The sequence below is a fragment of the Salvelinus namaycush genome, chromosome 21 (assembly GCF_016432855.1).
Source record: "Salvelinus namaycush isolate Seneca chromosome 21, SaNama_1.0, whole genome shotgun sequence".
Classification (NCBI taxonomy): Eukaryota; Metazoa; Chordata; class Actinopteri; order Salmoniformes; family Salmonidae; genus Salvelinus; species Salvelinus namaycush.
This window is the reverse complement of record NC_052327.1, coordinates 47,674,669-47,687,718: the sequence shown is the minus strand read 5'-3', so window position 1 is coordinate 47,687,718 and position 13,050 is coordinate 47,674,669. Positions and strand designations below refer to the sequence as shown.

General features: G+C 46.0%; 1 protein-coding gene across 1 annotated transcript in view; it reads right to left on the bottom strand.

The window, feature by feature from the left end:
• LOC120065933 (protein O-mannosyl-transferase TMTC2-like) overlaps positions 1-8,982 on the bottom strand; it is a 138,149-nt gene extending 129,167 nt beyond the window's left edge. Inside the window, exon 1 of the mRNA XM_039016975.1 lies at positions 8,831-8,982. Coding sequence (XP_038872903.1) covers positions 8,831-8,982 — 152 coding nt within the window. The remainder of the gene's footprint in view (positions 1-8,830) is intronic.
• Positions 8,983-13,050: the final 4,068 nt, after the last annotated feature.

Sequence of the window (13,050 nt, the reverse complement as noted above, 5' to 3'; positions counted from 1 at the left end):
TCAACCTTGGAATATAAATGGAAAAACCATAGCCTGTAACAATTGGCATAGCTAAAGTAACAGTACTCTCCTCATTTGAAAAAATGGCAAAGTATTACAGAGAATTCGGATCTTGTAAAAAATGTAAATCGAAGAGTATGTATTTAAATTCCGAGTCAAATATGAAGTTGCATTTAATTTAAACAAATAAACTTGACTCAGCCCTCAGCATATGTAAAACACAAACATAGTTATGGGGGCAACGTTTTCAGATGAAAGGCCCAGTGCATAAAAAAATAAGATTTTCCTGTCTTTTATATATACAGTTTGACACTATGAGGTTGGAAAAATATTGTGAAATTGTGAAAATTATGATAATGCCCTTTTAGTGTATGAGCTGTTTGAAAAGAACGCCTGAAATGTTAGCCTGTTTTGGTGGTGGGATGGAGTTTTGGCCTTGCTCTTTGCTAAGAAGCTATTTTTGTTTATTTTTGATAATTTTAATTGAAAAGGGTAAGGTACTTAATTGTAACCCAGAAATGATTTGATACTGAGATAAAATCCGCTGCATTGGACCTTTAAGAAAAAAGTATGCTTGTGGCTCACCATACAAGCCATATAGAACGTTTGGGGGGGAAACACATGCAGGCCTATGTATGAGCTATATTTATGTTGGGTTTTCAAGAGTGAAAATAACAGAAGGGGAATTAATATATGAAGCATGAAAACTGTTGCTAAATTGGCTGGGCAGAAGGAGTGTCTGGATAAAGGCCTTTATATATACAGATACAGTTTCACAAAAGATGTAAGACTCCTGGCTGTGAACCAGCAAAATGCTGGACAGGCAACTACTGGAAACAATAACCTGTTTTATGGCTGTTTTCATTCCAGCTGTGCTGTAACATGGAGCCGCCTTTATATTGGGATTCCAATACAGCTCACTCACTGTGGAATGCAGCATGTGTAGGAAACGTCAGCAGCCTCATGTTAGGAGTTATTACAATATTACTACATGTCATAGTAAAACAAAGTATTTCAATTCAGGATGATTACTTATTCACTTTAAGATCTTGCATTCTCTTTAGGCATTGGACATACAGTATATTGTGATTCCAACATTATGGATCACCATTTGCTGCATAGAAGACGACTGTGGAATATGAGAGTATTGCCTTAATATTCAGTAAGGCAAATAAATATTACACATGCAAACATCCTTCCTCACATGCCTTTCCAGAGCAAAGGGACCACCGGTTAGGAGCGATGCTCATTAAGAAGCCAGAGACTGGGAGGTCTGGAGGTCAGTAGGGAAGTGAAACAGTCGGACTCATCCTAGAGGAATCTAGTAGTAAAACTCTCTATGGGATATTACTGATACGAGCTCGTAAAAACTGGGCTCAGTGAGTGACTAAGCGTAAACTGCTTTTGGAGGAACATGGAGGCAATCATCATCAATTCACAGGAATTTATCACTCTTGGTCCCTGGACTGGGATTTGGTTTTTGTTTGGTTGGCTGGCTGGTGGCTTCGGCATGTCAGTTGAGGCTTCCAGGGTTGATAGATAATCTTTCTGTTTGCGGTGTAAAACGATAATTTTCTCATCATGTGGACAGGGGCGATTTGTAAACATTCCTTGAAGCCAAGACCTTTGGAAACACTCAGGCATCAGGGTTTATTGGTTAACAGTGATGAAATTACAGCTGCTTAGACTTGAACTCACTCCTGGTTTCATCTGTAAGCACACACCAAGCCATCCTCTGAAGGGGGAGAGGAGCTGAGTTCAGGGCTCGTATTGACAAAAGAGTTCTGATATAAGATACTTTTTTTCTTTGATATCATAATGAATAAGGTTATATGGACAGGGAGGACCTGATCCTATACTCTGAGATGCTTTTTGAACAAAGGCCCAGAGTATCAGTAAATCAAAAGTTCAGTAAGCGTCTCTCTTCACTGATCATACAGACTGGTTCAGATTACTGGGGAGAAAGCCTCGAGAGCTGATCACATCATCGTCTAAATCCCCTTGTCTCCCTCAATGACTCACAATGCTTCTCATTAGCCCGAAGAGAGGTGATATTTTCAGACACTGAGCTTCTGCTGTTGTGCTATGCTTTCCTGATCTCCTTTGGAGCCAAAAACTACATCTATTCCAGCTCATGCAGGGTATGACACCTACTGCTTCCCTTGACACATGTTGAAAGGTGTTTAGAATCCTTAGAGAATGGGCTGCAGTGTTTCTCTAACATGGAAGGTTTTCCAAGGGTGATGATCATCTACTATGGACTAGAACAGTATAGCACTGAAGGCCCTAAGGCAGACAAAACAACATTAGCTATTAAAGTTGATTAAATTAGTTGATATTCACTGTGTCAACTAAACTTTCACCAGGAAACTGTAAATGATATAGCCTCAAACACAATATGTTGATAGACCGTACCGTTAACGAGTTGAGACTTGAGTCTAATAGGTTTATGCCAAGAAATGATATGCTATCTTCTATTTGCATGCATAGAGCTCTTTTATTTCACAGGACCCAACCTGCAGATTAAATTGAACTAAAACCGATATTCATAATGTGGTTTAAATCCAAAATCTCTGACATCAGAAAAGCAGACACAGCATAGTGCCAAACAAATAAACAAACTCAAAGCCTGATTGAATTGACTACAAGTCTTATCTGTAATGGTATAAAGGATTTGAGATGCACAGAGCACATACTGTCTACAGGCCTCCTGGGCCATATACAGCGTTCCTCACTGAGTTCCCTGAATTCCTATCGGATCTTGTAGTCATGCAGATAATATTACATTTTTTGGGGACTTCAATATTCACATGGAGAAGTCCATAGACCCACTCCAAAAGGCTTTCGAAGCCATCATCGACTCAGTGGGTTTTGTCCAACATGTCTTGGAACTTACACATTGCCACAATCATACCCTGGATCTAGTTTTGTCCAGTAGAATAGATATTGTGGATCTAAATGCTTCTGCTCATAATCATGGACTATCAGACCACCATCTTATTATGTTTGCAATCGTGAAAAAATTATTTGCTTAGACCCCAACCAAGGATTATCAAAATCTGCGCTATAAATTATTCGACAACCCAAAGATGCCCTTCCAGACTCCCTCCTACCCAAGGACGTTGGAGTACAAAATCTTAATCTTGCGTACTAACCTAGATGCTAAAAACAAAAACAATTTGTCACAAGAAAGTAGCTCCTTGGTATACAGGAACCTTCCAGTAAGCGTCCAGAAAATTGGAACGGAAATGGCGCTCCACCAAATTGGAAGTCTTCCGACTAGCTTGGCAAGACAGTACAGTGCAATATCGAAAATCCCACACTGCTGCTCGATCAGCCTACTGTTTCAACCTGATTGAGGAGAATAAAAACAATACTGTCGCAAAGCACTAAAAAGCAGCATTTCCCACTGAGGATGGCCTTCACTTCTTTAACGATCATTAAAATACAAATGACGGACTCTGCACATTTCTCCAAAACTTAGTTCACAAGAATAGTAATGGCCTCTAAACCTTCCAGCTGTCTACTGGACCCTATTCCAACTAAACTACTGAAAGAGCTACTTCCTGTGCTCACTAAAAGTGGCAGTAATAAAGCCTATCCGGAAAAAGCCAAACCTTGACCCAGATTTGTTTTTTAACTAATCGGCCTAAATCGAATTTCCCATACCTCTCGATTTATTTTTAAAAAGCTGTTGCTTAGCAACTCACTGCCTTCCTGTGTCACGTTCCTGACCTATTTATGTTAGTTTGGTATGTGTGTTAGTTGGTCAGGACGTGAGGTTGGGTGGGCATTCTATGTTTTCTGTTTCTGTGTTGGTTTTGGGTTGCCTGGTATGGCTCTTAATTAGAGGCAGGTGTTTGGCGTTCCTCTAATTAAGAGTCATATTTAGGTAGGCGTTGTCACAGTGTTCGTTGTGGGTGATTGTCTTCCGTGTCTGTGTTTGTACACCACGCAGGACTGTTTACGGTTTGTTCGGTTTGTGTAGCCTATGTTCCTATTCGTGCGTTTTCTTGTTTTATGTAAGTACGTCGTCTAGGTCTGTCTACACCGTTTGTTGTTTTTGTTAGTTTAATCAAGTTCGTGTTTTCGTTAATAAAATATGTCATTTCACTACGCTGCGCCTTGGTTCCCTCAATACTCCTCCTCTTCAGATGAAGAGGAGGAGGACTGCCGTTACAGAATCACCCACCATACCAGAGCCAAGCAGCGGAGTAAACGGAGTAAGGGACAGGAAAAGAAGGAGCAATGGACATGGGACGATATATTGGACGGAAAGGGTTGCTACACATGGGAGGAGATCCTGGCTGGTAGGGATCGCCTCCCATGGGAACAGCTGGAGGCACTGAGGAGAGCAGAGGCTACCGGAGAGAGGAACCGGAGCTATGAGGGAACGCGTCTGGCACGGAAGCCCAAAAAGCCCGTAAGTAACACCCAAAAATTTCTTGGGGGGGGGCTAAGAGGTAGTGGGCCAAGGGCAGGTAGGAGACCTGCGCCCACTTCCCAGGCTTACCGTGGAGAGCGGGAGTACGGGCAGGCGCCGTGTTACGCAGTAGAGCGCACGGTGTCTCCTGTACGAGTGCATAGCCCAGTGCGGGTTATTCCACCTCCCCGCACTGGTAGGGCTAGATTGGGTATTGAGCCAGGTGTCATGAGGCCGGCTCAACGCGTCTGGTCTCCAGTGCGTCTCCTCGGGCCGGCATACATGGCACCGGCCTTACGCATGGTTTCCCCGGTTCGCCTACATAGGCCGGTGCGGGTTATTCCACCTCCCCGCACTGGTCGGGCGACCGGGAGCATTCAACCAGGTAAGGTTGGGCAGGCTCAATGCTCAAGAGTGCCAGTACGCCTCCACGGTCCGGTATTTCCGGCGCCACCTCCCCGCCCCAGCCTAGTACCTACAGTGCCTACACTACGCACTAGGCTACCAGTGCGTCTCCTGAGCCCTGTTCCTCCTCCACGCACTCTCCCTGTAGTGCGTGTATCCAGTTCGGTGCCTCCAGTTCCGGCACCACGCACTAAGCCTCCTGTGCGTCTCCAGAGCCCTGTACACACTGTTTCTTCTCCCCCTACTAATCCTGATGTGCTTGTCCTCAGCCCGGTGTCACCAGTGCCGGTACCACGCACCAGGTATAGAGTGGGCTTTGAGAGTACAGTGTGCCCTGTTCCTGCTCCCCGCACTAGTATGAAGGTGCGTATCCTTAGCCCGGTGCCTCCAGTTCCGGCACCACGCACCAGGTCTACAGTGCGCCTTATCCGGCCAGAGCCATCCGTCTCACCAGCGCCATCTGAGCCATCCGTCTCCCCAGCGCCATCTGAGCCATCCGTCTCCCCAGCGCCATCTGAGCCATCCGTCTCCCCAGCGCCGTCTGAGCCATCCGTCTCCCCAGCGCCGTCTGAGCCATCCGTCTGCAATGAGCCTGCAAAGCCGCCCGTCTGCCATGAGCCTGCAAAGCCGCCCGTCTGCCATGAGCCGCTAGAGCCGCCCGCCAGACAGGAGCCGCTAGAGCCGCCCGCCAGACAGGAGCCGCTAGAGCCGCCCGTCAGACAGGATCCGCCAGAGCCGCCAACCAGACAGGATCTGCCAGAGCCGCCAACCAGACAGGATCTGCCAGAGCCGCCAACCAGACAGGATCTGCCAGAGCCGCCAGCGAGCCATGAGCAGCCAGAGCCGCCAGCGAGCCATGAGCGTCGAGAGCCGCCAGCGAGCCATGAGCGTCGAGAGCCGCCAGCCAGCCATGAGCGTCGAGAGCCGTCAGCCAGCCATGAGCGTCGAGAGCCGTCAGCCAGCCATGAGCGTCGAGAGCCGTCAGCCAGCCATGAGCGTCGAGAGCCGTCAGCCAGCCATGAGCGTCGAGAGCCGTCAGCCAGCCATGAGCGTCGAGAGCCGTCAGCCAGCCATGAGCGTCGAGAGCCGTCAGCCAGCCATGAGCGTCGAGAGCCGTCAGCCAGCCATGAGCGTCGAGAGCCGTCAGCCAGCCATGAGCGTCGAGAGCCGTCAGCCAGCCATGAGCGTCGAGAGCCGTCAGCCAGCCATGAGCGTCGAGAGCCGTCAGCCAGCCATGAGCGTCGAGAGCCGTCAGCCTGCCATGAGCGTCCAGATTCGTCAGTCAGCCATGAGCTGCCCTTCAGCCAGAAACGGCTATATACCCAGAACTGCCCCTCAGTCCAGAGCTGTCTCTCTGTCCGGAGCTGCCTTTCAGTCCGGAGTTGCCCCTCTATTATGATCTCCCTCTCTATCTTGATCTACCTCTTTATTCTTATCTATCCCTCGGTCTTGATTTATCCCTCTGTCCCGGTGCTGTCCCTGTCATGGATGTTACAAAGACGATTTTGTGGGGGTAAGATATGGGTGGACATTTTTAGGGGTAGATGGAGGTTAGGATTGACTATGGTGGGGTGGGGACCTCGCCCGGAGCCTGAGCCACCACCGTGGTCAGATGCCCACCCAGACCCTCCCCTAGACTTTGTGCTGGTGCGCCCGGAGTTCGCACCTTATGGGGGGGGTTATGTCACGTTCCTGACCTATTTATGTTAGTTTGGTATGTGTGTTAGTTGGTCAGGACGTGAGGTTGGGTGGGCATTCTATGTTTTCTGTTTCTGTGTTGGTTTTGGGTTGCCTGGTATGGCTCTTAATTAGAGGCAGGTGTTTGGCGTTCCTCTAATTAAGAGTCATATTTAGGTAGGCGTTGTCACAGTGTTCGTTGTGGGTGATTGTCTTCCGTGTCTGTGTTTGTACACCACGCGGGACTGTTTACGGTTTGTTCGGTTTGTGTAGCCTATGTTCCTATTCGTGCGTTTTCTTGTTTTATGTAAGTACGTCGTCTAGGTCTGTCTACACCGTTTGTTGTTTTTGTTAGTTTAATCAAGTTCGTGTTTTCGTTAATAAAATATGTCATTTCACTACGCTGCGCCTTGGTTCCCTCAATACTCCTCCTCTTCAGATGAAGAGGAGGAGGACTGCCGTTACATCCTGAAGCCAAATAATGTATACAAAACACTCCAGTCTGGTTTTAGACCCCATCATGGTACTGAGACCGCACTCAGTGGTAAATTACCTTTTAATGGCGACAGACCAAGGCTCTGCGTCTGTCCTCGTGCTCCTAGACGTTAGTACCGCTTTCGATCACCAGATTATTTTGGCCAGATTGGAAACCGTATTTGATGTACAAAGAAAAGTTATTGTGTGGTTTAGATCTTATTTGTCGGAAAGCTATCAGTTGGTCCCTATGGATGGTTTATCCTCTGACAAATCAATGGTTAAGTTTCGGTGTACTAGCACCACTATTGTTTTCACTATATACAGTGCCTTCACACCCCTTTACTTTTTGTTGTGTTACAGCCTGAATTTAATATTGATTCAATTCAGTTTTTTTTGTCACTGGCCTAGACAGAATACCTCATAATGTCAAAGTGGAGTGATGTTTTTAGAAATGTTAACAAATTTATAAAAAATGTATTCAACCCCTTTGTTATGGCAAGCCTAAATAAGTTCAGGAGTAAAAATTTGCTTAACATGATTTTTGAATGACTGCCTCATCTCTGTACCCCACACATACAATTATCTGTAACGTCCCTCAGTCGAGCAGTGAATTTCAAACACAGACTCAACCACAAAGCCCAGGGAGGTTTTCCATTGCCTCGCAAAGAAGGGCACCTATAGGTAGATGGGTAAAAAACAACTGACATTTAATATCCCTTTTGGCATGGTGAAGGCATAAATTACTTTTTGGATGGTGTATCAATACACCCAGTCACTACAAAGAAACAGGCATCCTTCCTAACTCAGTTGCCTTGAGGGGAAGGAAACCGCTCAGGGATTTCACCATGAGGCCAATGGTGACTTTAAAACAGACACACGTCTAATGGCTGTGATTGAAGAAAACTGAGGATGGAACACACATCCTTGACCTTTTCCACATTTTGTTGTGCTACAGTCTGAATGGATCAACAACATTGTACTTACTCCACAATACTAACCCAATTGACAGAGTGAAAAGAAGGTAGCCTGTAAAGAATAAAAATATTCCAAAACATGCATCCTGTTTAATACTGTAAATACTGCAAAAAATGTGACGAAGCAATAAAAAAAAAATCCCGAATACAAAGTGTTATGTTTGGGGCAAATCCAACACAACACATCACATTTTCAAGCATAGTGGTGGCTGCATTATGTCATGGGTATGCTTGTAATCATTAAGGACTGGGGAGATTTTCAGGATAAAAAAGAAACAGAATGGAGCTAAGCACAGGAAAAATCCTAAAGGAAAACCTGGTTCAGTCTGCTTTCCACCACACAATGGGAGATGGATTCACCTTTCAGCAGGACAATAACCTAAAACCATGCCAAATCTACACTGGAGTTGCTTACCAAGAACACAGTGAATGTTCCTGAGTGTGTCACGCCCTGATCCGTTTCACCTGTCCTTGTGCTTGTCTCCACCCCCCTCCAGGTGTCACCCATCTTCCCCATTATCCCCCGGGTACTTATACCTGTGTTCTCTGTTTGTCTGTTGCAAGTTCGTCTTGTTTGTTCAAGTCAATCAGCGTTTTGTCTCAGCTCCTGCTTTCCCCCAGTCTCTCTTTTTCTCGTCCTCCTGGTTTTGGCCCTTGCCTGTCCTGACTCTGAGCCTGCCTGCCGTCCTGTGCCTTTGCCCCTACTCTGGATGACCGACCACTGCCTGACCTGACCCTGGGCCTGCCTGCCATCCTGTACCTTGTCCCCACTACTCTGGATTATAGACCCCTGCCTGCTTTGATCTGTTGTTTGCCTGCCCCTGTTGTTGCAATATAAACTGTTACTTCAACACAGTCTGCACTTGGGTCTTACCTGAAACCTGATAGTATGATCTGGCCCTGACTGACCCAGCAGACTTGTACCAGCTCCGCAACGCCATCTCCACCCAAGGAGCCCTCATTGGTAGACACGAGGAGTTGCTTCATGGTCTGATGGAAGGGTTCCAGAACGTGGCTGAACGTCATGACCTAGCATTGTACGCTTTGCGGGATGTAATTCAGTGGGTTGCCTACTAGGCAGTCTACCACGATGGTAACCTCCCAGCCCCTCAGTAACCTGGCTGGTAGCAGCGCCATCACGCTGGTTTCCTGGGAACCCCGCTTACCTCCCCCGGAGAGCTACGATGGAGACCTGCTGGGTCTTTCTCTCCCAGTGCTACTTCGTTTTCAAGCTGCAGCCTTTAACATTCCATTGGACCGCTCGAAGATAGTGTATATTATTACGTTGATGTCCGGGAGGGCACTCGCCTGTGCAACGGCGGTGTGGGAGCAACAATCCGCCATCTGCCTCAGTCTGGAGTCTCGAGCTGCCCAGTGACACAAGCATACCAGATGAGCTAAATGCCTTTTATGCTCGCTTCGAGGCAAGCGACACTGAAGCATGCATGAGAGCACCAGCTGTTCTGGATGACTGTGTGATAACGCTCTCGGTAGCCGAGGTCAACATTCACAAAGCCGCTAGGCCAGACGGATTACCAGGACGTGTACTCAAAGCATGCGCGGACCAACTGTTTTCAACCTCTCCCTGACCGAGTCTGTAATAACTACATGTTTCAAGCAGACCACCATAGTCCCTGTGCCCAAGGAAGCGAAGGTAACCTGTCTAAATGATTACCGCCCCGTGGCACTCACGTCGGTAGCAATGAAGTGCTTTGAAAGACTGGTCATGGCTCACAACAACAGCATCCTCCCGGACACCCTAGACCCACTCCAATTCGCATACCACCCCAACAGATCCACAGATGACACAATCTCAATCGCACTCCACACTGCCCTTTCTCACCTGGACAAAAGGAACACCTATGTGAGAATGCTGTTCATCGACTACAGCTCAGCGTTCAACACCATAGTGTCCGCGAAGCTCATCACTAAGCTAAGGACTCTGGGACTAAACACCTCTCTCTGCAACTTGATCCTGGACTTCTTGACGGGCCGCCCCCAGGTGGTAAGAGTAGGCAACAACACGTCTGCCACGCTGATCCTTAACACTGGGGCCCCTCAGGGGTGTGTACTTAGTCCCCTCCTGTATTCCCTGTTCACCCACGACTGAGTGGCTTAACACGACTCCAACACCATCATCATCAGTTTGCTGACGACACAACAGTGGTAGGTCTGTTCACCGACAACGATGAGACGGCCTATTGGGAGTAGGTCAGAGAACTGGCAGTGTGGTGCCAGGACAACAACCTCTCCCTCAATGTGAGCAAGACTAAGGAGCTGATCGTGGACTACAGGAAAAGGCGGGCCGAACAGGCCCCTATTAACATCAATGGGGCTGTAGTGGAGCGGGTCGAGAGTTTCAAGTTCCTTGGTGTCCACATCACCAATGAACTAACATGGTCCAAACACACCAAGACAGTCGTGAAGAGGGCACGACAAAACCTTTTCCCCCTCAGGAGACTGAAAAGATTTGGCATGGGTCCCCAGTTCCTCAAAAGGTTCTACAGCTGCACCATCGAGAGCTTCCTGACCGGTTGCATCACCGCCTGGTATGGCAACTGCTCGGCGTCTGACCGTAAGACGCTACAGAGGGTATTGTGTATGGCCCAGTACATCACTGGGGCCAAGCTTCCTGCCATCCAGGACTTATATAATAGGCGGTGTCAGAGGAAAGCCCATAGAATTGTCAGAGACTCCAGTCACCCAAGTTATAGACGGTTTTCTCTGCTACCGCACGGCAAGCGGTACCGGAGCACCAAGTCTAGGACCAAAAGGCTCCTCAACAGCTTCTACCCCCAAGCCATAAGACTGCTGAACAATTAATAAAATCGTCACCGGACAATTTACTGCTGTTTATTATCTATGCATAGTCACTTCACTCCCACCTACATGTACAAATTACCTCGACTAACCTGTTATCCCGCACACTGACTCGGTACCGGTGCACCCTGTATATGGCCTCGTTATTGTTATTCTTATTGTTTTACTTTTTATTATTACTTTTTATTTTAGTCTATTTGGTAAATGTTTTCTTAAATCTTCTTGAACTGCACTGTTGGTTAAGGGCTTGTAAGTAAGCATTTCACGGTAAAGTCTACACTTGTTGTATTCGGCGCATGTGACAATAAAGTCTGATTTGATTTGATCACCACAGATTATTATTTGACCCTGCTGGTGATCATTTCAACATCTTGAAGAACGATCTGGCCTTAATGGCCATGAACTCATATAATCTCCACCCGGCACAGCCAGCAGAGGACTGGCCACCCCTCAGAGCCTGGTTCCTCTAGGTTTCTTCTTAGGTTCCAGCTTTTCTAGGGAGTTGTTCCTAGCCACCGTGATTCTACATCTGCATTGCTTGCTCTCTGGGGTTTTAGGCTTCGTTTCTGTAGAAGCATTTTGTGCTTTAGAAATACATTTGATTGAAATTTGATTGATCACATTGCCTGTATTTAAACATATTTTCTAAAGCATAATGGTATTCAGGTAACATCCTTTTTATGTGGTATGTAATGGCACTTCCTAAAAATAAATATCTAATATGTCTTATATTATAGACATATTAGATATGTATTTTTAGAAAGTGCCATTACATACCACATAAAAAGGATGTTACCTGAATACCATTATGCTTTAGAAAATATGTTTAAATATAGGCAATGTGTATGAATTATCTCTTCCACTATGCTGAGCAAAGGTGCTCTGCAAATCCTACTACACCATCAATTCCATCAGGCTTCTGTGTGTGTGTGTGTGTGTGTGTGTGTGTGTGTGTGTGTGTGTGTGTGTGTGTGTGTGTGTGTGTGTGTGTGTGTGTGTGTGTGTGTGTGTGTGTGTGTGTGTGTGTGTGTTTGTGTGTGTGTGTGTGTGTGTGTGTGTGGCCTTTAATGCACTAATGTACTTAATTAGGAGCAAACAGTATGCTTAATAAATTAGGAATGCTGAGACTGAGAAAGAGAGAGAGAGAGAGAGAGCAAAAGCGACAGAGATAGTAGATAGAAAGCCCCCATTAAAGCATTGAGTTGAATTATACTCATGGTTGGGTTTAACCTGCCAGTAAGAGATCTTCTCCCTGATAACAGAGTTCAGAAGAGGTCACTAATTTTCATTGTGAGGCTTAGGCCTCATTGTCTGGGATAAGTCAGTGAAGGAACAGATTAATTCAAACTTTCTAGCATGTCACATACAGTACTGTACAGTCTTAGTTGTAGTTCAAATGATATTCCAACCTAGTCTGATAATTAGACACATTTCAAATTAACTCTATGTGCAGAAAGAAATATTACCACCGCAATGCCCCAGTATTTCTTAATGGTGTTTAGCTATTTAGAGTTAGTGGATCATCATCCACTGACATAAGAACCACATTCATCTGGCCAGAGTGGCATACTATAATGAACGACTTCAGAGAAGAGCAGGAAAGAAGAGCATTTACTTGCTTATTTTTGCCACCCCCAGACAATCAATTAGACTATAATTGTCCTTTTATCTTGATCTTTCTGGTCTAATAAATGATAGCAGCTCCAAAATACCTCCTGTCCTGGCAGTCTGATATAGGCTACACATCACAATCATTGTGTAGTAATGAGCAGAGCAGTGGTTTGATAAGCTCTGGTGATACTCTGGTGATACCTCTGGATTGATAGTATCAATCATTCCTCAATCACTACCCATCTCCCAGTGGAAGGTCTATAACCACATTCCATGGATAATGACCCAGTGTGTTATTATGAGCATAGCCTCCCATTCTTCCCCCTCTCTTAGTTTTAAATTAACTACATGGGAATCAGAATTGTATACTACATCTTCCAGATATGGAAATGTTACTACTTTCAAAGTAACAACACATTTTTGGAGAGTGAGTCAGATGAGTGTAGGACAGGAGAAACTGTGGTTAGTTATATTTAGTTGCTGTAGTGTTGGCAACCAGGCTCTCTCCACAGATCCTTACTGTCCCACTGCTGAGGTCATATTTTTTTTGTTACCTTTATTTAACTAGTCAAGTCAGTTAAGAACAAATTCTTCTTTTCAATGACGGCCTAGGAACAGTGGGTTAACTGCCTTGTTCAGGGGCAGAATGACAGATTTGTACCT